The sequence below is a fragment of the Prionailurus bengalensis genome, chromosome A2 (genome assembly GCF_016509475.1).
Source record: "Prionailurus bengalensis isolate Pbe53 chromosome A2, Fcat_Pben_1.1_paternal_pri, whole genome shotgun sequence".
NCBI classification, from domain to species: Eukaryota; Metazoa; Chordata; class Mammalia; order Carnivora; family Felidae; genus Prionailurus; species Prionailurus bengalensis.
In genome coordinates this window covers 26,577,004-26,598,698 of record NC_057348.1, presented here as the reverse complement: position 1 = coordinate 26,598,698, position 21,695 = coordinate 26,577,004, and the positions used below count along the sequence as shown (strand labels likewise).

The 21,695-nt window shown below is 41.3% G+C and overlaps 2 protein-coding genes across 5 annotated transcripts in view; one reads left to right on the top strand and one right to left on the bottom strand.

The window, feature by feature from the left end:
- ACOX2 (acyl-CoA oxidase 2) overlaps positions 1-9,139 on the top strand; it is a 30,173-nt gene extending 21,034 nt beyond the window's left edge. For all 3 annotated transcript variants that reach the window (XM_043587790.1, XM_043587791.1, XM_043587792.1), the window contains 2 exons: positions 5,702-5,834; positions 8,971-9,139. In XM_043587790.1, the coding sequence (XP_043443725.1) occupies positions 5,702-5,834; positions 8,971-9,033 (196 nt within the window). In that variant the 3' untranslated portion in view covers positions 9,034-9,139. The remainder of the gene's footprint in view (positions 1-5,701; positions 5,835-8,970) is intronic.
- Positions 9,140-11,689: 2,550 nt separating this feature from the next.
- KCTD6 (potassium channel tetramerization domain containing 6) lies at positions 11,690-21,306 on the bottom strand. Of its 2 annotated transcripts, none has more exons than XM_043587788.1 (3): positions 21,138-21,306; positions 14,399-14,468; positions 11,690-13,129 (listed from the first exon to the last, which is right to left on the bottom strand). In XM_043587788.1, exons 2-3 carry the CDS (start codon positions 14,423-14,425, stop codon positions 12,443-12,445), a joined length of 714 nt encoding a protein of 237 aa, XP_043443723.1. In that variant the 5' UTR covers positions 14,426-14,468; positions 21,138-21,306; the 3' UTR covers positions 11,690-12,442. The 2 variants fall into 2 exon arrangements, with proteins under 2 accessions (XP_043443723.1, XP_043443724.1); XM_043587789.1 differs by lacking the exon at positions 21,138-21,306 and adding an exon at positions 18,878-20,767.
- Positions 21,307-21,695: the final 389 nt, after the last annotated feature.

Here is a 21,695-nt window from a genome sequence, read left to right as displayed (position 1 = left end):
CAAAAGATCACCTTAACACTTCATAAGCATGATTGTTCTTAACCTGCAACGGCATTTCTAAGCGCTTGCCTTGGTGCCAAAGACTTACAACTTAGGACAAGACCAGCAGCACTGACACAAATAGGCAACTTATGCGTGCACTGAACCCACAAACTGATTTACTCACATATGTACTTAAGTAATCTTCCTATTATTGCAAGGTTGTCAGGTATGTTACAGACTCCATGCTTACAAAAGTTCTGTGTCACAATTCTCTGCTTGATTACTTAGTATCAACCTCTGATTTCTGAGATGACAAATAAAGGATGGCACGCTATTCCATGTGATGCTAAGAACCAGCTCTGTGTGAAATGGCACTTAGCTGACCCAGTTTATAGTTGTTTAAGGGGTCGTAAGGTCGTAAAATCTCAGTTGGGGGACATTCAGATGAAGATGGCACGTTGAACATATGCATTTACTTTTGTTCTCCTGAAACCCAACAAAACATCAGCAAAGGGATTAAAACTTTTAAAAAGGTATAGACCCACAAAAAGAAAGAAAACAGGAAAGGTAACCTAAATATAAGAAAGTAAATGGACAGTGATTTAGCAGACCTGGGGAAACTGGATCATAAATCAGAAGTGGGAAACAAGTTATACCAAAGAACCCCAAGAACTAGTAGCGCTGTGTACCTCTGGCAATGGGGATGAAGGTAAGACCCACAGGATGGGCTGGAAGTCTGTTTCAGAAGGCTCTGAACCCTCAGTTCCCCTCCTTCTCTGTGAGTGGTTTTGAGCCTTTTCCTTGACCTCACCCTGGCAGAAGGGTACACAGAGGGTCTGTGGGCCAGGAAACATTAGGCATAGGTGAGAATGAGGCTACCCTTCAGAAAACAGCAGCCTGAACAAATGTTTGTAGGCCCCGTGCTAACAGCCCCCTCCCCCAGCCGTCTTTTCCCTGGTTCCCAGAAAGCTGGCAGCCAGGCTCGTGGCCTACAGGAAGATGATAGCACACTCCTTCTCTGGAGAATCTGACAAGCCCAAAGGAGAGAGAGCCAAAGACACTGACCCCACGGTCCCCCAATTCACCCCATAGAGAATCCCACATATCTACAAGCACACCCAGACTTCTAAGCAGCTAGCTAATGCCCCACTCTTAGCTATGGTCAGACACTCAGGGATCACCAGACACCTGCGGGAAGCCCCTGACATAAAACAGAGCCCAAACAAGCAAGAACGAAATAACTTGGAGGGTAGAAGAGAATCTTCTGGGAGAAGGACTTTTTTTTAAAAGACAAGTAATATCCTCAAAGAGTTAAGAGGGAATATTCCAACCACAAGCCAAGAATGTCATTTCTTTTTTTTTTTTTTAATTTTTTTTTTCAACGTTTATTTATTTTTGGGACAGAGAGAGACAGAGCATGAATGGGGGAGGGGCAGAGAGAGAGGGAGACACAGAATTGGAAACAGGCTCCAGGCTGTGAGCCATCAGCCCAGAGCCTGACGCGGGGCTCGAACTCACGGACCGCAAGATCGTGACCTGGCTGAAGTCGGACGCTCAACCGACTGCGCCACCCAGGCGCCCCAAGAATGTCATTTCTTAAAAAGTAATATTCAGGGGGCGCCTGGGTGGTTCAGTCGGTTGACTGACTTCGGCTCAAGTTATGATCTCACGGTTTGTGAGTTTGAGCCCCACGTTGGGCTCTGTGCTGACAGCTCAGAGCCTGGAGCCTGCTTCAGATTCTGCGTCTCCCTCTTTCTCTGCCCCACCCCCGCTCACACTCTGTCTCTCTCTCTCTCTCTCTCTCTCAAAAATAAATAAAACACACACAAAAAAAATTTTAAATGATAGTGGAAATGAAAAAAATCAATTGAAGGATTGGAAGATAAAGTTGCATAAATTGCACAGAAAAGAAAGCAAAAAGACAAAAAGATAGAAATTAGGAAAAAACATTAAAATAGTAAGAAGACTGATCCTAACTGTCCATTATCTAAAAAACAGATCTAGAAAGAGCAGACCGAGAAAACAGAAGGGAACAAGCCATTAATTAAATAATTCAAGAAAATACTCTTCAAATGAAGGTAATGAGTTTCAGACTGAAAAGGCCACAAATGCTTGTAGACTAGAGGAGACAAACACAGACAGAAAAAATAAGTCAAACAGTATGCAAAATGGTACTGCTAAGAAAAGGAAAGCAGGAAAGGGGATCAGGAATCCTGGGGGTGCAGTGGGAGGGACAGTGGTTTTAAGTAAGTCAGAGAAGGCCTCCCAGAGAGGGTGATGTTGGAGGAAAGATCTCAAGTGGAGGGGAGGTGAGAGGAGCCATGGGCTGGGGGCGGGCAGGGGGGAAGCACTCCAGGCAGAGAAGTACAAATGTTGAAGGCCAGAGCATGCCTGGCACATCCATCCAGAGAACAGAGAAGAGGCCACAGAGGCTGGAGCCATGTGACTAAGTGGAGAGTGAGGGCAGAGGGCAGAGAGGTAGGGTGTACTGGGGCGGGGGGTGAGGGGTACGATGGGGGTAGGGATCATCACAAAGACTTAAGACTTTGGCTTTTACTTTGTGTGAGAAGGGGACGGTTTTCAACATAGCATAAGACACAGTGTGAAGTCATCTGATGTATTTTTCTAAAGGATCACTCCAGTTGCGACAGTAAGGAACTGGGGAGGGGACGGATAAAAAGCAGGGAGCCCAGCTAGGAGGCTACCTCAATAATCCAAGTGAAAGATGACGATGGGTTAGACTGGGTGCCAGCACTGGAGGTGGTGGGAGGTGACTAAAGTTTGGATATATTTGGAAGATAGAATAGGATTTGCTGACAGATTAGGTACAGGATGTATGCGACAGAGAGGAGCTCAGGTTTTTGGCCAGAGTAGCTATTTACTATAAATGTGCCGGGTTTGGGCAGGATGCACAGGAAAAGCTGTAGAAGATCAGGAGTTTGGCTCTTTATTTTTTTAAGTTTTATTTATTTAAATAATCTTTACACCAAACATGGGGTTCAAACTCACAACGCTGAGATCAAGAATCACACACTCTATTGACTGAGCCAGCCAGGTGCCCCAGGGGTTTGGTTTTGAACATGTTAAGTTTGAAGAGCCTGTTAGAAATTAAGGAAGATGTTAAAATGCAGGTTAAGTGAGACTGGAGAGATCAATTTGGAAGTCATTAGCATATGGCTGGTATTTAAAGCCATGAGGATATCCCATGGAGTGACTGGATACAGAGAAGAGGCTGGAGTACTGAGTCTTGGGACCCTCCAAAGATGAAGAAGAGGAGGCCTTGACAAGAACTATTTCAGTAGAGTGGCAGAAGTTAAAACCTGAACAGATCCAGTCTACAAGAACAGGTGGGGAAGAAGAAATAGCAAAGCATAAACAAGTACAACACTTTTAAGGAGCTTTATCATAAAGGGGAGTCAAGATCTGGAATAGATGATGGAGAAGGAAACAGACTCAAAGCTTGTTGTTAAGATGGGGGATAGCACACCATGTTCACGTGCGAAAACGATTCAGTAGAGATGGGGACTTTGACATTGTAAGGCAAAGGCAAGAGAATTTCTAGAACATCGTTTTCTGGTAGGCAAGAGCAGAAGGCATCTACTGGACAGAGAAGGACTGGCGAGAGCTGGGAGCCAGAACTACATGCCTGTGCTAAAAATAGAGAAAGCACCATACCTATAGGTGCACAGGTGAGAACGTGTGGATGTGCTCTTACTGCTTCCATTTTATCAGTGAAATGGGACGAAGAGCCATCGGAGAGAGAGAGATAGGGAGGCAGGTGGCATGGATTTAAGGATTAGAGAGAAGATGTGAAATAATCCCCGAAGAGAATAAAAGAGTACAGGAACGAGAGCAATGTCATAGGATTGCTAGGCAGCCGGAAGGGCCCACGGTAAGGACCCCGGTAAGGACCGTTACACCGGTCGGTACTGGTTTCCGGTCGGCCATATAGAGCCACAAAGGTGATGTCACACAGTCAGTGAAAAATGTGGAATATATTTTTGAGGAAGTGAATATAAAAGACCATGGAATTTCAGCTGAATAAGAAAGGAAGGGAGACCACCAGGAGGATGAGCGACATTAAGTAAGTGGCAGGTGCCAGTAAGGTCAAGGAAGTATAAACAGCCCTAAATGAAAATCACCTCACAGCGATGATGGAGGGTCATCCAGAGAGGATTAAAATAGGTAGGTACAGTATCCCAGTCATCTCAAATGCTTTGCGAAAGGAGGGCTAGGGAAGAGTATAAAAAATCGCATGTTATGCTTTCTACCCTTTGTTAAAAAAGAAAGAGAAGTATGTGAACAATTTTTTTAAATATTTCATTCAGGGGCACCTGGGTGGCTCAATCCGTTGGGCAACTGGACTCTTGATTTCAGCTCAGGCCGTGATCTCACCATGGGTGAGATGGAGCCCTGTATTGGGCTCAGTGCTGCCGGGGCAGAGCCTGCTTGGGATTCCCTCTCTCCTTCTCTCTGCCCCTCCCCTGCACGTGTGCATGCTCTCTAAAAAATAAGTAAATAAACTTAAAAAAAAAAAAAGGTTAAAAAACATTTCATTCAATAGGCTAAAATAAAGCACATTTTATTGCTTGAAAAAAGAAAAAAAGGGGGGTTGCCTGGAAGACTCAGTCAGTTAAGTCAGTTAAGCATCTGACTCTTAAATTCAGCTCAGGTCATCATCCCACAGTGGTGAGATCAAGCCCCAGTGGGGCTCCAAGCTGAGTGTAGAGTTGCTTGGGATCTTCTCGCCCTCTCCTCTGCCCCTCCCCTGCTCACTCTCACTCTCTTTCTCTCTCATAAACAAATAATATAATATAATATAACCTTTAAAAAACCCAGAAAATTAAAAAAAGGGTTATCAGAGTCAAAAGACTAGAGGGAGTAAGCTAAAAGAGCAGGGATGGTGAAAGGAATGCCATCTGCATCGCGGGGAAGGTACAGATGTTGCCGTCAAATCTTGGGGTGGGATCCTGGTGGAGAATCACAAGGCGGGGCTGTAGAACAAGGTCAAAGGAGAAGATCCATGAACTGAGAAGCCACGTTTTAGAGGAACATTCAGGTAGACAATGAAATCACTAAGGATGATGAGTGTTGGAGAGAGAAATAGCAGGCCAGGAAGTAGATCCCTCTTAATAGGAGAGACATGGTGGGGACACAGCTCAACTGTGAGCAGGATACATAAAGTCACAATAATATGCAGACATATAGTCATAACCATATAAGTACCAAATGCAAGTCTGACCAGTATTTAAACTACATACTGGGAGTGGGAAGGCCAAGGGGAAGAAACAGGAGAGAGCGGGGATGAGATAGGGGTGAAGGGAGGGGACTAAAAACATATCTTTTGTAATGCAGACTCAAAAGACAATATCTAAAACTGAACAATCAAGAAGTAGCAATCCAAACAAGACATTTAGAGATAGTCAAGTAAATACCAAAAATAGCAGCTAAAAGACCAAGACTGATTGCAGGGTGGAGGAAGTAGAGGTGGGACGGGGATATACTGATTTTAACTAACAAGCCTTGAAGACTACTAGACTCTTTATACTATGGTATATATAACTGATCAAAAATTAAAAAGTTTAAAAAATTAAAGCTGAGTTGTTCAAAAGTGAATAATGATGCAACCTCTAATTAGATGTTGTTATTCACCATCCCTGATTAATTAGATTCATAAGAGCAATCTAAAATACTCACAAACTCTTGTTTTCTCTCACAGGAAGGATGCCATCTTGTTAACTGATGCTTTTGACTTCACGGATCAGAGCTTAAACTCAGCACTTGGCTGTTACGATGGCAATGTCTATGAACGTCTATTCGAATGGGCTCAGAGGTCACCGACCAATACTCAGGTAGTTGAGTAGAACACATTATAAATTATGTAAGAGAGCAGAGAACAAGCAGTGAATACACTTCCATGTTTTCTCATTTTAATTGATTCCCATTAGGTTGGAAATTGCTTGGCATAGCACGTGTGTTTAAAAGAGAAAACATAAAAGAAACCAAGAGTAGGGATGTGGTCTGGCAGGAACTCTGAGTCTGGACTGCAATCAGCAAAATGCATTGCTCAGAATTTGGTAAAGGGAATTAGGAGGAAGGCCCAAGCTCTAAATCGTGGCTTGACATACTCAAGAGCATATACATATAGTGGCAAACTAGCTTTTAAGTCACAAAAATAAGATAAATCATTGCAGTGATTTAGCCATCTTATTTTCAGCCTTTAACTGTTTTGTGGTGATAAAAATGGGTGATAGGAAACTTGGGGTGGGGAGATTGCTCTCACATCTGTCTGCTAGAGATGCCTCCTTCCTATCCATTCTGAGGAACACAATCCCAGGAACAAAGAAGGCTGCTGTACTGCCATCAGCAGCCCAGGAAAGCCATATAAACAATTACAAGGGTTATGGCAAAAAGATCCCCAGCTGTCTAAGAGAGAATACCAGAACTCTAGGTCATTAACAGAAGGGGAGGATTCATAAAATCCTAATAGTCTGGGGCCTGCGTCCCAGACTCTCTGCTGTAAGCCTCACTGGGAAAGGTTATGAATGTCAATGACTACAATAAGCAGAGTAAAGAAATAAACCCTACATTCAGAATTCAGTAACTAATACTTAATAGATTTGATACAGATGATCAAAACAATAGTCTATAGATACACAACAGATTATTTTAAGGTCTATGGTGCAAATATGTTTTCAGATAGTGAGGCTTACTTTTTTACCCCTTAGGTCAAATTTCAAAAAAGGTGTCTTTCTTAACACCTTATAAAATTGGCAACTCTCAGGCTTTCATTCACACTTAGCATGGTGTTAGACTTGTTCTTTGCATTTTGCATCCTGTCATACCTCATGGCTTAATTTAACACGATTATCTAAAGTTGTAACAGAACTGGTTACCTCCAAGAGGCTTGTCAGATAGAAGGCCAATCAATCCATTTTGGTCATTCCCTGTCTCCAAGAAGGCATCCTTTTAACGCAACAATATAATGAACTTACCTAAAGAACATATGATACATTTACTTCTTAATACAGTTAATCTACTTGTGCTGTGTTACTTTTTCTAATAATTACATCTCCCTACTTTCTAATATTTAAATCGTGTCATAAAACGACAGCAGTCCTCCTACTCCAGTTTAGCTCCTGTGGTCTAAGGATAAGTGTATGCCCTTTGGTGCTCTGGAGAAAAACTGACTGCTGTAACACCTGTCAGCAAATGCTGACGTATCTAGCTCAAACCTGCTTAACTAACAACACAAGGAAATATGCCACTTCTTCTGATTCCTCATCTTCACTAAAGAACATAGGGAGTGTTCTGATTTGTTTTACTTCCTTTCTAACCTTTATTTTAAAAGCATTTAATCTGGATACTATATGAGGGCAGGCTCACGTAAATGAGGGGCATGACTGGCCTACAGCATCAATAGATAAAACATTATGCACTTCATCCCATTCACTTTTCTCTTTTCCCTACCTCCTGCTACTTGACTGTGAACAGAATGGACTCTTCCTCTTCCTAACTCCAGGATCTAGCTCAGAGTAGACACTTTGCATTTATGGAATAAATGAACATAGTTTTATGACCCACACAGTAAGATGAAGGAACCTGCTGCACACATTGCTGCAGATTCTGACCATCTTGGCTTACATCACCTTGCTACAAAGGTGACAGGTACAGCAACGTGGCTCTTCCATGCACAGCAATTTAGGAATGTGAGATTACAAATGACCTTGGGGAAATGTCTCCAGTTAGTTAAAATGAGTCAGTTGACTGCTAATATATATATATAATCTTATGTTACTGGCTCCTCAGGAGTCCACCAAAATAGCACTTTAAGGTATATTTTTCTAATCTGCTATAATTTTGAAGCTGCAGTAAGAGACATTTTTCCTCATCTGCACTAGTAGAAAATGGCACACTGCAGGTATTTCAAATACATTAAAACAACAACTACGTTGAACCTGCCTTGGAGACACAAAAGTACAAACAGGAATATATTTCACTGATATTTTCTACCAAAAGAAAAGTGCTATGCTAAGTTAAATGTCTTAGAACCATAAGACAGTCTCTCTTCTAGCTGGGACAGGTTGAGTGTTGAGCTTTATCCCTAGACAGAATGATGCGCTCTCTCATGGTTCACTCTAGCCATGGTGTGTTATTTGGCTTTTTTTTTCCTCCCTAATCTGGATGCTATTTCAAGCCAGGTTCTCCAAAGTGAGCTACAAAAGGTTGTTCCTGCTCCGTACATGAACTCATATTTAAGTGATTCCCTATAGATACAAACAGTGCAGGAATCACTGGGGATATTTTCAAAACAAGAATCCTATTTCCCCCAATTATTCTATTGTAAAAATGTGTCCAAGTAATTGCTAGATGCATTAAACATACTTACCGATTCATTCATTCAGTCATTCAACAAGTATTTGTTGAGCATATGCCACATGACAGAAACTATTCTTGGTACTAAGGCTACAGGGGAGAACAAAAAAGTCACAAACACCGTCTTCAATGAGGAGCTTAAAGTTTTTAGCCTAGACAAGCAAAAAAGTAAATAAACAATATAAAAGATGAAGCTAGAGCTGGGCAGGAAAGAATCAAGACATACGTTAGAGGACAATGGGAGATAATGTGATCTGAGAGTACCTTGCCCACCTGGCTCCGCCTTCTGGCCCCTTGCTTTGTGGGTAAATGTTCAATTTCAAAGAACCTCAAAAAGTCAAGCATTTTATTTGTATTAAATTCCAAAAGCAAATGATAAGCTGTTTCTTAATTGGCCACCTGCATACAATTTAAAATCTGCATGAGAAAAGGAAGGATGCCCTTTGGAAAAAATGTTCCCCATATGTTCACACAAAATAGGTTTAAAAAATAATTTTTAAAATTAAGCATCTTATGTAATGTTACTTTTTTTAAATGAAAAACTTAATTTGAAGGTAAAAGTCATTAATCCTGACAGATATATCCTAACAATGCACTTTTTTCTACAAACAGGGGAACCCTGCCTATGAGAAATATTTAAGACCACTATTACAAAGTTCGAGAGCCAAGCTGTGAAATAATCAGCAGCATTCAAGAGGCACCACCATGTGATAATGGCACTATTTAATGGCATATATAGCATTAATGGCATATATAGCATTAAATTTTAAAGTATACTTCATATACACTTTATATATTTTCAAGTATGTATACATTTATATCTTTTTGGTTTTTTCAAGTAAGCCCTACGCCCAACACAGGGCTTGAAATCACGACCCCAAGATCAAGAGTCTGCCGTCTCAGCCAGCTAGGCGCCCAATAAAGTGTGTATTTTTTTTTTTAAGGTTTTATTTATTTTTGAGACAGAGAGAGACAGAGCATGAACGGGGGAGGGGCAGAGAGAGAGGGAGACACAGAATCGGAAGCAGGCTCCAGGCTCTGAGCCATCAGCCCAGAGCCCGACGCGGGGCTCGAACTCATGGACCGCGAGATTGTGACCTGAGCTGAAGTCAGACGCTTAACCGACTGCGCCACCCAGGCGCCCCTAAAGTGTGTATTTTTTTAAAGAGAATCATTATCTTTTAGAGACATAGTCTGAAATGAATGAAACATCTGTGATTTACTTTAAGATAATCCATGGGAGGAAAAAAAAGAGCAAATAGTTGAAGATGATCAATGGGTACATGAATGTTTGCACTATTCTCTTTACTTCTGAATATGTTTGAAATAAAAAAGAGTAGCGCTATCCATTGGTAGTTTCTATTTTGTTAAACACCAGGGTTTTAGGTCTTTAAAAAAACTCAATGAACTTATTAGTTATCACGTCTATAGCACACATTTATCTGAGGCTTAAAAGCACATACACAATGTGTGCACACACAATCCTCCGAAAGTGCCTAATACTCTAAATAAAATGTAGAGTCCTGAGAATACAACTAAATATCAGTTTTTGAAAATCAACTCTTTCACAGTGAAAACAACTTAAATTTTCCTCAGGGGAGCCTGGGTGGCTCAGTCAGTTAAGCTTCTGACTTTGGCTCAGGTCATGATCTCACAGTTCGTGAGTTCGAGCCCCATGTCAGGCTGTGCTGACAGCTGAGCCTGGAGCCTGCTTCGGATTCTGTGTCTCCCTCTCTCTCTGCCCCTCCCCCACTCACACTCTGTCTCTCTCAAAAATAAACATTAGAAAAAATTTTTAATTTCCCAAAAGAAGATATAATTGTCTCAAATTACCCAAATATAATCAAACTACATTTTTCATGTTGCCCAAGTAAATAAAACAATTAAAATTAAATGCCACCAGACACATAAAATTGCAAAAAATCTCAGCTGGCTACTTTCTCTAATTTATTCATAAAAATAATCATTCAGTTGTTAATAATTAACAAATCTGAGAAATTTTATCAAAAACAAACTTCTCCCCAGTAAAATGGTCACGGAAGAAACCTTGTAAGTTTTAAACTTTTGAAATCCTGGAACAACTATTATTCCCATTTCTATATCTATTTTCAATTCAAATCATTGTCTTGCATTTACCTCAGCTAACTCAACAACACATAAGTGGCTGAATATGTTTTTTTAGGTAACCTCTAATCAGTTTGAAGTATGAGACAATTTTCTAAAAAGATAACCTCATCCTAGCACATTTACTGGAACCACAGCAACCTGCCAATAACATGAAGAGATATCAGACTGAAGACAGTTTAGCTGAATATGGTGAAAAAGGGGTAATTATAGGTTTCTGGATGTTGGTCATTTGTCAAATCTTAAATTTTCAGAGAGACACGGGCAAAAATGGATATAGGTAAGTATTTTCATCCTCTTAGGGACAGAATCTCAGAATGTTCTCATAAAGAGGATGTAAGGAGGACCCTACTCGAGGGCACACAACCTCAGAACTCCATACTTCCCCTAGAAAATAGGAAAGGGGTGCCTGGGCGGCTCAGTCAGTTGAGCATCTGACTCTTGATTTCAGCTCAGGTCACAATCCTGTGGTTGTGGGATCAAGCCCCGCATTGGGCTCCACATTCCTGCCTCTGCCTCCCTCCTCTGCTCACGCTCTCCCTCTCTAAAATAATAATTTAAAAAATTTTTAAAAAAGGGAAACAGGGAAGAAATTACAGGATTTCTTTTATAAGGTGTTCTGGTAAACTAGGAAGTCACGCTGTAGCTAAAGTAATCCTTCCTATAACCTCCAAGAAAGACAATCAAATCAACCATTCAAAATAAAACTACAGTGAAATAAATAAAAGTACATACGTATCTCCAACTGCTCCAGAGTCTCCACTCACTGCAGTTTTTCTCCTCAGAAACGGACTTAACTGTAATAATAAAATATATTTGTGGGCCACCATAACGCTATGAGAATAAAGTGGCTAAAGAGGCAATCTGTCCCTGTGCTCAGTACGAAGCTAGAATAAGGGTCATATTCAGTGCTGACAATTGGTGGCTTACTGAAGAAAAATCTATGATCTTCAACCTAAGTCCTATTTGAGAAAATTTATCAAACTATTATGCTCACTGTTCAAGTATGCATTATTTTAGATAAAACTACTAATTCCATCCATTCCTGCTCCAGTAACACAGTACAGTTCTGTAGACTGCATCCTAAGGTTCTACAGAATCCTCTTGAGTCAAATACAAATGTGCTACAGGCAGTATATACACTGGGACATAAACCAAATAATGTGTACTTTACACAAGGAATATAATATTCCCCCCTTAAGTAACAATAATCAACAAATACAAACCTAATTTTCATATTTCATTTTTTATTAGTTTTTTTTTTTTTTTTTTTTCCTGGTAGACAGTACACTTGGGAATTATACTGCACCAGGCATAAGAAGTAAAAGTTCTACCACAGGGACATTTTGTATTCAGAATCCAATATAAATATTTCTAGTCAGACATTTCCATGGCTACAGATATTTGGTTGCTTGATTTATATGCATAGAAAGAAACAGTTGTCATAACTGTAAAAAGCAGTACTTAACAAGTACTTTTAAATGATTGGAACAGTTTTCCTTTAATATTACAATACTGCTTATTGGTTTGGAAACTAGGTCACCCTACATGATGTTTTGATTTTTCTCAAAGGCATCATGAGTACTCTGTTTATTCTTTCATGCCTGCATTTTTAGCCTTCTAGTTAAGTTAGGGACCATTTAATCAGAAATCATTGTAGCACTGTAATAAAAAAAAAGCTCTGTTAAGAGTAGATTATATACCATAATGATTTTCATACTTCTTTTTATAAAAAAGGTATCTGGAGGCTCTGAACAGGCACATGCATACTCAAGGTAAAGGGAACAAAACATAGAGGAGTCTGCTAAAGCACAAAACTTCCTTCTGGTCCTCAATGCCTTCAAATAAATACAAATATTTAAAAAAAATTCCCACACTGTGATTAAAAAAAAAAAAAAAAAATCAGTCTCTTCCATGTCCTGGAGAGTCAGTTTCCAGGAACTTCTCCCAGGCTTAGAGATCAGTCATCGGTCTTCCGGGCCAGCCGACAGAAAGTCCAGTTGTGCTCCACTGTGTTCTCATTGGCCCGCTCACTCATGTGATGCACTCGGGTGTTGCGGATCGTGAAACCTTGTTTTGTGATGTATTCCATCAGATGGACCCGGAGAGAAACTTCCTGGTGATAATCACAGGGTCCAAAAGTAAAGGAAACCTGGCAATCTCTGGTGTCCATCATGTGCTTATTCCACTTCGTAAAATAGTTTGAGATACCTTCTAGTAAGGAATGGACCTTGGTGGTGATGGTTAATTGAGTTATGATGACAGCTACTGGATTGGAGTACTTAGAAAGCTTCCGAGTACTAGATAACTCCACAACTTCTTCAAAAGTATCCATAGGATACAAAGGCTTAGGGTCATTGAGACACTGAATCAGGGGCTCAATCTGATAAAAATCTGCTTCTTTCCGAAGCAGATCAAATTCCTTAAAATCCAGGGGTAAGGTCAACTCTGAAGTTCTTAAGAAATTGAGGACATATCGGAAAAGAGGTCCGTCTCGGTCAATGAAGTAATTGCCTTGAGGGTCCCGAGCTGTGGGGAAGTCCCCCCCAAACATAGCTCCAAGCATAGAATCCGGGTAACGCGTCAATGTAGTGAGAGACGTGGTATACAAGTGTCCACCTACATTTAACGTGACTGGGTCAGTCATCTGAAATTTTTAAAAAATGATCAGTCATCTGAAATTTCTTAAATCTTAACTTTGACAAATTAAGAAAATTAATGGTAACAAGCAAAGCAAAAGATTCCTTCAGGCTATAATGTATTTAGCAATCCTATAACGCAAAACAGCTTTACTGTTAATGATAAACCTACTCAGATAAAGGGACCTAACTTTTTTTTTCAGTAGGAAAAGGCTAAATCTAATTCATTAAAGCCTTACCCTAAAAATGGACAGTAATGAAGCCTTACCCTAAAAATGACTTCCAAAGCCATTTACTTTCAGGCCCAGTATCTACAGAGAAGTTTTTAGGTCAAACCAGACTATGGGAAGAGAAAGGCCAAACTGAAATATAGTCATTTTTTTCTGATTAAAAAAAAGAGAGAGAGACTTTCTTTATTTTAACTCAATTTAACACATAATAAAAATGATTTGATAATATAAAAATACCTACTTTAAATACTTACTTTGTTTTTCCCACTCAAAAAAGAAGAAATTGTAACATTTTAAAAATAAAAATTTGTGCAGTCCTAATCTTTATAATTTAGCCATGGAAATAACAGTGCCAAATACTAAATTAGAATACAGTTTAGTCAACACAATCTCATATATTCAAAGGCAGCTTTCAAATTTTATAACCTGATAGCATATTCACTCTTGTACATTAACGTTGCAATCTGACCTTTACCAGCTTCTCTAAATAATACATACCTTCCATTTTAGAAATTATATTTAAGAAAAAAATAAAATAAAAATAAAGACAGAGAGACTTCAGGTACCAGGCAAGTGAAATATTTCTTACCAAAGGAAAACAAAAATTGGAAGACATGCACATCAAAAAAGTACAGATAGGAGAAGTGGCACATTCTCCACCTTTAACTTCCCTAACACAAGAAAATATCCTCTATACCATTACCTACTTGACTATTTTAATAGTCACTACTCTACAAAGGAAGAGTTTTAAGAACAACACACCTTAAAGACCAAAAGGTCCTTAAACTAAGCTCATGATGATGAGCTTTCTCAAGTGATTATAAAAAGTGACCTGGAGAGTTCATACTGACTTTGCCTACATAAAAACACCAAACTAAACAAAAACACCCCCAAAATAATCTAAACTAATTAAGAGGGGAGGGGGTGTTGCACTAATTTACAATTTTCATTCGTATAAGATGTGTTATACCTAAGAATACAGAAGAAGGAAAAGATACACAAAAATTATTTGCCAGCCTTCAAAACGCATCTGCAAAAGCCTCTCACCATATAGCCCCAGTCTCCATTATCCATCTGCTCCAGCGCTGCGTCTCAGGGAGCCCAGGTTCCAGGGAAACTTGGGGAAGAGAAAAAGACATATGATAGAGCATTTAACCATGAAAACAGCGAAGGATTTTTCCACCCAACAGAGCAGGCCAACCACCAGAGAACTATTCATCTTTGCTCAACCAAAACCAGCTATAGGGCAAAGATCTGGAGAAGAAAGCATTCCTTTGGAACTTCTACTCATACCTAAGAGATTGACCATCTTTAGAGAAAAAAATTATCCTATGCTTAGGGAAGGAGGAAGAGCCTAGTTGGTAAACCAGTCATTCAAATTCTACCTACGCTGTCTGAAAATTCAATTTTTAGAATTTCTACAGGAGAACATTACGATTAACTCTACAGCTTTATTCTGGTGCAAACCTATTAATGATCCTTATCAAAAAGCTGGTTTAAGAGAAAGGGAGAAAGAGAAAATTCTTTTTCATCCATTAGGCAAACTATACAAACTATCCAGCTATACAAACTAAACATCTCAGTAAAAGTATTAAAAGTCATGAACCTCCAAGACTTCAAGTGACACCAGTATCACTCCAAGAGAAACATATCAGAATGGTATTTCTTTTACAACATTAAAACAATTAATTATACTTTTAATAATGATATATTTCATTCGGTACAATAATAAAACAAACAGAAAACAATGTAAATGCCAAATCATTAGAGCACAATTTGGGACAAAAAGAACCTCACAAATCTGGTTGCGAGTTACTCAGCCGGCACTTACCGAGAGGCAGCCTGAAGACATTGATAAACACCCAGACACTAATGATGCCTGTTTGAATTTATTTTTATCTACAATTCAAAAGCACTTAAACACTTTCCCAGCTATGGAATTGGTTCAGTCAGTCCCCTCTCACACACATCATTCTCCAAATCAACCGGCAAAACAAACTGCAGAGCAAATTTCAAAAGCTCTGGCAAGAGACAGTCAGAAACACGAACTTATCGGTTATTTATCCAGGAAAAGCACTGGCTTTTTAATATGGTCTTTGAACAGATTCACTTTTCCCACTTTTAGAGAAATCTGGCACACTATTCCCAGAACAGGCCCTGGCTGCAGAAGATCACAAAGGCTCTTTCTCAAAAAGGTCACTCAGGCATGTAGAGAACATTTGCATAGCACAGCATGGGCTGAAATCAGAGCCTGAAGCATCTATTTTTCCACCTTGCACATTCTTCAAAGAAAACAAGCTAAAATGTGGACCAGACAACGTGCAGTCAGGTTTTATTCTCCATACTCAGCAGTTGGATATAGATAGGCCTCCACATGCTACAGGGTGAGAAATGGAACAAATGTCAAATTCAGGGCTGTTGTGACAACTTTTCATTCCTCTGACTTGCTTCACAGCACTTGAAGTAAATAGAAACAAGAAAACAGGCTTTACCAATTTACATTATGTGCATCCACTTCAGTACACGATACAGTGGACAGAGCAATAACTGATTTTATTTTTTTTAATGTTTATTTATTTTGAGAGAGAGAGAAAGAGTCCGGGGCGGGGGGGGGCGGGAGTAGTAAGTTAGGGGTAGAGAGAATCCCAAGCAGGCTCTGCACTATGCAGCCCAGAGCCCAATCGGGGCTTGATCTCAGGAACCATGATATCATGACTTGAGCCAGACGCTCAACTGACTAAGCCATCCAGGCCCTCCAGTAATGAAGTGATTTAAAAGGCCAGTCATCCAAAAGTTCTGATAACAGGCTCATCTCTGGCATCTTCCCATCACCCAGAGTATTTATTCCTGACAGCCTCAAAAATAGATGAGTCAGGGCACCTGGGTGGCTCAGCTGGTTAAGCATACAACTCAGGTCATGATCTCATAGTTTGTGGGTTCAAGCCCCACATAAGGCTCTGCACTGCACTGACAGCACAGAGCCTGCTTGGGATATTCTCTCTCTCTCTCTCTCTCTGCCCCTCCTCTATTGTTGCTCTCTCACGAAATAAATAAACATTTAAAAAAATAATTCAGTCAACTGAGACATTTATTATAGGTCCCCTGCGGGGCGGGGGGAGGGGGGGGTGGGGAGTGTGCAATGAGGATACACAGAAATAGGGAAGATACAATCCTTGCCTTCATGGAGCTTTCTATCTGTGAAGAAAGGCAACATGCAACAACTGTACAGAATTCAGAAGTGCTACATAATGGATGGACTAGCAGAGGCCTTTGGGAAGAAAGAGCAAGAACACTTCCAAATGGGAGGACTTCAGGAAGAGCTCACTCAGTAGAACTCTGCAGGAATATCTAGACAACCTTAGAGAAGGGATTCCAATGTGAAGAAACAATTTAAATAAAAAGAGGTAGAACTTTTTCTCCCACAACATTCTTGATACAATTAAGTAGTGCATGAATTACTGTACCTATTTTAGAGATGCAAAATAGAGAAACAGATTAAACGACTTTCTCAAGTTTCCACAGTTGGAAAGTAACTAAAAACTTAGATTTTCTGACTCCTAGTCTAGATCTTTCTATAAATCGCCTCTTTGGGTGGAATTTGAAAGAATTGAATCCAAGAAACAAAAAGCTGAAAGGATTAATTTTAGACACCCTCACAGGTAGATTTTATTTACAAATTTAATAGGAACTGAGTCTAAGTGAGCAGTCACAATGGGTTTGTAAAAATTCCCCTGAGGAAAAATAACAAGAACCTACTCACTATCATGACTGAAGACTGGTGTCCTCTGTCTTAAGTGAAGTAAAGAACTTTAAACCAGGAATACCCGAATGGTTAAATGAGAAATGGGAGACCAAAGACAAAGGAAAAAAACAGATATCATCAATGTTACAACTGTTGTGCAAGGTCTGTCCACTATTAACCCTTTCCCCTGACTTTTTACCGCTAAACCAAAACAAGGTAACTCTTTAGCAATCATAAAAAGAAAATTAGATGATGCCTTTGAATCTGTTCCACAGCAAAAGCCAAGGTTCTGTTCCAATACAAAGAAGTAATGAAACCTCAAGCCTAATTATTCAAGAAAGCAATTATGGGAACCTATATAAATCCATGTTTCTTAAAAAGCACCCAAAAGTCTCCCTACATTTGTGTATAAGATGCAGATACATCAAAATAAAATGAAGTTATTATTAGTCACTTCCAAAAACAATGACTAAACTGTCCAAAAAAATCAAACTGTTCACTAAAGAGCTCTAAGGGGAAAAAAAAATAGTATTGATAAAGTTTAAATTTTATCCCTACTCCTTACTTCTAAACATTCTCTGTGGAGATGCTTAGATACAGCAAGAAACAAACCAAAACAAGCAGTTAGATTCCTGGTCACCCAATAACTGCACAATCAGCCTCTAAATCGATGCCTATTAGGAACATCTCAGAGATAGTACACATGAATGAAATAAAACATAATCCGAAAGAATTTCTGGAATAGCGGCAATTCCTTCTACTAAATCATTTTTTCAGAGCTGCTAACTATTAGAAAATGATTCATTTGCTTTTCATCTTCTCCCCCTTCTGGCACAACCTCCAGTGGAGGGCTTAATGAGAAGTTAAATGACCACAAGACAGGCAGCAGAAGGAAGATCTTAAAATGGGCATCAAATGGGCCTGTTTTACTTGGTGAAGACAAAGAAAAATCTAATATTCCAGAATATTTGCCGGGAATGGAGATTATGAGGGTAACAATGAAAAAAATTTTCCTTTAAAGTGACTCTCCTTACTAAAGATCATTTTAAACAACAATGAATGCAACCAAGCCCAAACAATTGTAAAGTTCAAAGAAAGGTTTCTGACCCTTAAAAATCAGTCCCACCTGAAAATATCTGACTGTAGGTGCAAACAAAATTCTTTTTTTTTTAAGATTATCCTCAGGGACTTTTTTTTTTAAGTTTATTTATTTATTTTGAGAGAGAGAGAGTGAGTGGGAGAGAGGTACCGGAAGCAGTACTGGAAATTCACCCACATTTAAGCTTCAAAGGTTAATCATGACTAATGTGTAAATTCTGAAGGTGTAATGTTAGCAGATAATTAAACTACGGAAAATACATACTGAAGAATTTTTAAAGGCCGTAAAAGAAATTGCTAAGAATTTTCTAAAGTTGCAAATCTGAAAAATGCACAATTCAACAAGTTAGTAACTTAAAGAATAACCTAAGAACTCCTGAAAGCCATTCTCCTCATCACTGCAGAATTCCAATCAAGCTTTTGGTTATGATGAACTAATTTTACATAAACATTCTGAGTTTATCATTTCTGCTACAGACTACAACTAAGAATTCTCCCAGGCAAAAGTCCTACTCCTATATTACAACTTACACATCAGAACACACACCTCCAAACTTGAATAAATAATAAAAACCTATAACTACTGCCTACCCAAAGTTCCCAGGTAGCCCTTACAAAATGCCTTTCTACTGAAATCTCTGTGGCTGGCATTCAGAAAAGACCCAATAAATTCCATCTACACATACCTTCAAAATTACCTTTGTACGGAATTCCTCTGTTCTTGAAACATGGGTGTTTGAAAGTGAAATACTTTTTATAGTAACTAGTTCAGCAACATCTAAAGGAGTCTTTTGGGTTGATGTTCACATACAGGCTGACACAAGTAGCCAGGCACACAAGGAGAATGTGATTATGGTGTTAGGTTATCCTTAACCATACCAACACAGAAATAGATGGTTTTTTCCTAAAACGAATTGTTTCTTCTCTCTCCTCTCTCCATGCAGTCTACAGGAAAGGCGCTCTACGTTGAAAACATGACCTTAAAGCTAAAGAGCTATCGCAAATAGTCACAAAATCAGAAGACACCTCTTACCCTCAGTTTCTACAAAATAAAATGGGATAATACGCCTTCCACAAAACAGTTTTACCACCAAGTCATAACAGAAAGGCAACAACTGACCCGCAGGGTAACAGATCAGGACTAGGGGTTCTGAAGTCACATGCAGGCCAGTGCAGAGGAAAGAGAACTGCTCCCCAGAGAGGATCTGTATCCCACTTCTGCTCCATTACTAATTATGAGACCCTGAATAAATCCCTCTTTAAACCCAGCTTCTTCTTTGCAGAAAAGGAGAAAATAAGCAAGAGCATGAATAGAACACCATTTGTAAACTGGCAAGTATTAAACAAATGTGAAAATACTAGTGGCAGTAGCATAAACAAGATTTCTGTGGTAAATTGAGAAACTTGGGTGTGTGAACACGAGTAATTTAGAGCCCTGGTGTGGAAACAAGGCAAACATGGAAGAGAAGGCCTCTTAATCTGCTTCCCACCTCCCCGGGTCCTCCTTTCTCCAGAGCTCCAGAAGACAAAATTACAGGTAAAGAGGAGCGTCTGGCTTTTATAGAGACCACCAGACATCTGAGCTGTTGATCACAGAAGGAACTTCTCTAAAGCATGACTCAGGATTATCTCCAAGGTAAAGCCAAAACCAAATAAATATGTGCATTCCGTTTTAAGCAGACTCTCAATATCAAAAGTCAAGACACACTGAGGGATCTGTAGAAGGATTCACCCTAGGGTTCCTTTATTTAGTAATGCTATGGGTAAAATATGACTTGTGAAAATTTCAATCACACAAATCTTAGATATGGCACTCCTCCCCACTCAATCCTTAATATCTATGGCATTACGTAAAATGAACTATTAGTATGGGCTGGTAGTTCCCAACCAGAGAGCAAGTTGTCTCAAACTACCAACCTTACAGATAAAAAGATTTTCCTTTTCCTCGTTACATATTTGTTCCTTTGAAAACATCAATCTTGGGCTCGGGCCTGTGCTAAATGCTGTCCCCTAGCTTCTTTCCTATTCTGTGATCACACTTGAGCATTTGTGACAGCAAATAAATAAATAAATAAATAAATATGCCAAGGGGAAACGGGAGGAGATAGTCGGGCTACCCCAACATTCCTGGCTAAGCCAGGTCACCCCGGGTCTGTTTGCCGCTCAAACCTCTTCGACCACAAAGTCCTAAAATTGGATTTATCAACTTGTTCTAGAACACCTATACTTGAACAGAAACATGATAACTTCAGCAGAATATCCAAAGAGGATCTCTGTTTCGTTTCTCCCGTCCCACCCTTTGACACAACCTCCACCACCGTCAGCCCAGCAGGTGCTTCAGGGGCTCCCCATTACCAGGGTCATTTATCACCTCTGACATCAAGCATTAAAAATACCAAGACACACAAATCTGAGCATAAAGAACTCAGCTGCAGAGTGGGTCTTTGGGGGCGGAAACCCCCCCTAAGGCAAGGCTCAGAAGCCCTGTCATAGCCTTTAAATTAGGGCAAACGGTGGCCAATAAGCGCCACCACCCCCCTCCCCCCCAAAACCAATCATTTTCACGCAAAACTCGAGGTGTCCCCGTCCGGGCCGTGCTTCGCTGTTGCCCCACAGGCAAAGTCCCCCCACCCCAACCCGGTGTGGGACACAAAATGCTCGGGGCCCTGGCGGTGGGGGGGGGGCGCGCCCCGAGGTCGCGAACGCGGGTCCGCTGAAGCCGCACGTCCCCGCGGGGCGGGCCCGGGAATCTGCGCCCAGCCCGGCCGCTCGGCCGCGGGCAGCCCGCCGCGGGCTCGTGCCAGCCCCGGAGCGCGCCGGCCCGGCTCCCCGCCACCGCCCGGATTCTCCTCAACCCCGCTCCCCCGGCCGCTCCGCGCCGGCTTCTCCTTGTGCCTGGCCCTCCCGAGCCCCGGGCCCCCAAGCTCTGGGCCCGCCCCCACTCACTGCGCGGCAGCGGCGGCGGCGGCCGGGCCGGGAGACGCCGGCGGCCGGAGAGCGGGAGCCGGAGGACAAGCGAGCCTGCGCCCAGCGGCGGAGGCGGCGGCAGCGGCGGCGGCGGCAGTGGCGGCGGCGGCGGCAGAGCGGACGACTGAGCCCGCGCGCGGAGTTGCGGCTCCTGCCGCCCCGCGCGGGCGGCGCCTTCCCAGCAGAGCCGCGGCGCCACGAGCGCGGGCGCCCCCTACCGGCGGCGCGGGCGGGAGGTCAGAGGACCAAGAGGCCGGAGGAACTCAGCCTGGGCCGCGCGGTCAGGCTGGCTCCGCCGCAGTCCCGAAAGCCCGCCCCGAAGCCTCAGTCCCGCCCCCGAGGCTCCGCCTCTGAAACCCTGGGCCCCGCCCAGAACCCGCCTTTTCGTCCCGCCTCCGCCCGCAGTTTGGAATCAGCCCAGCCCCCGGCGGTTTTCACTGTGTCCTCCGACCTAGGATCCCTACAGCTGTTTCTCTTGTTTCACGAACGTGTATGGGGCCCGGACCGTGTACAGCGGCCACCAAGACAGAAGGGGGT

Coding starts and splice junctions, on each gene's coding strand:
- KCTD6 (XM_043587788.1), bottom strand. CDS start 14,425: ATGGATAATGGAGACTGGGGCTATATG. Junction 13,130..14,398: donor ATGGAGACTGGGGCTATATG/GTGAGAGGCTTT, acceptor TAAAAATTTCAG/ATGACTGACCCAGTCACGTT.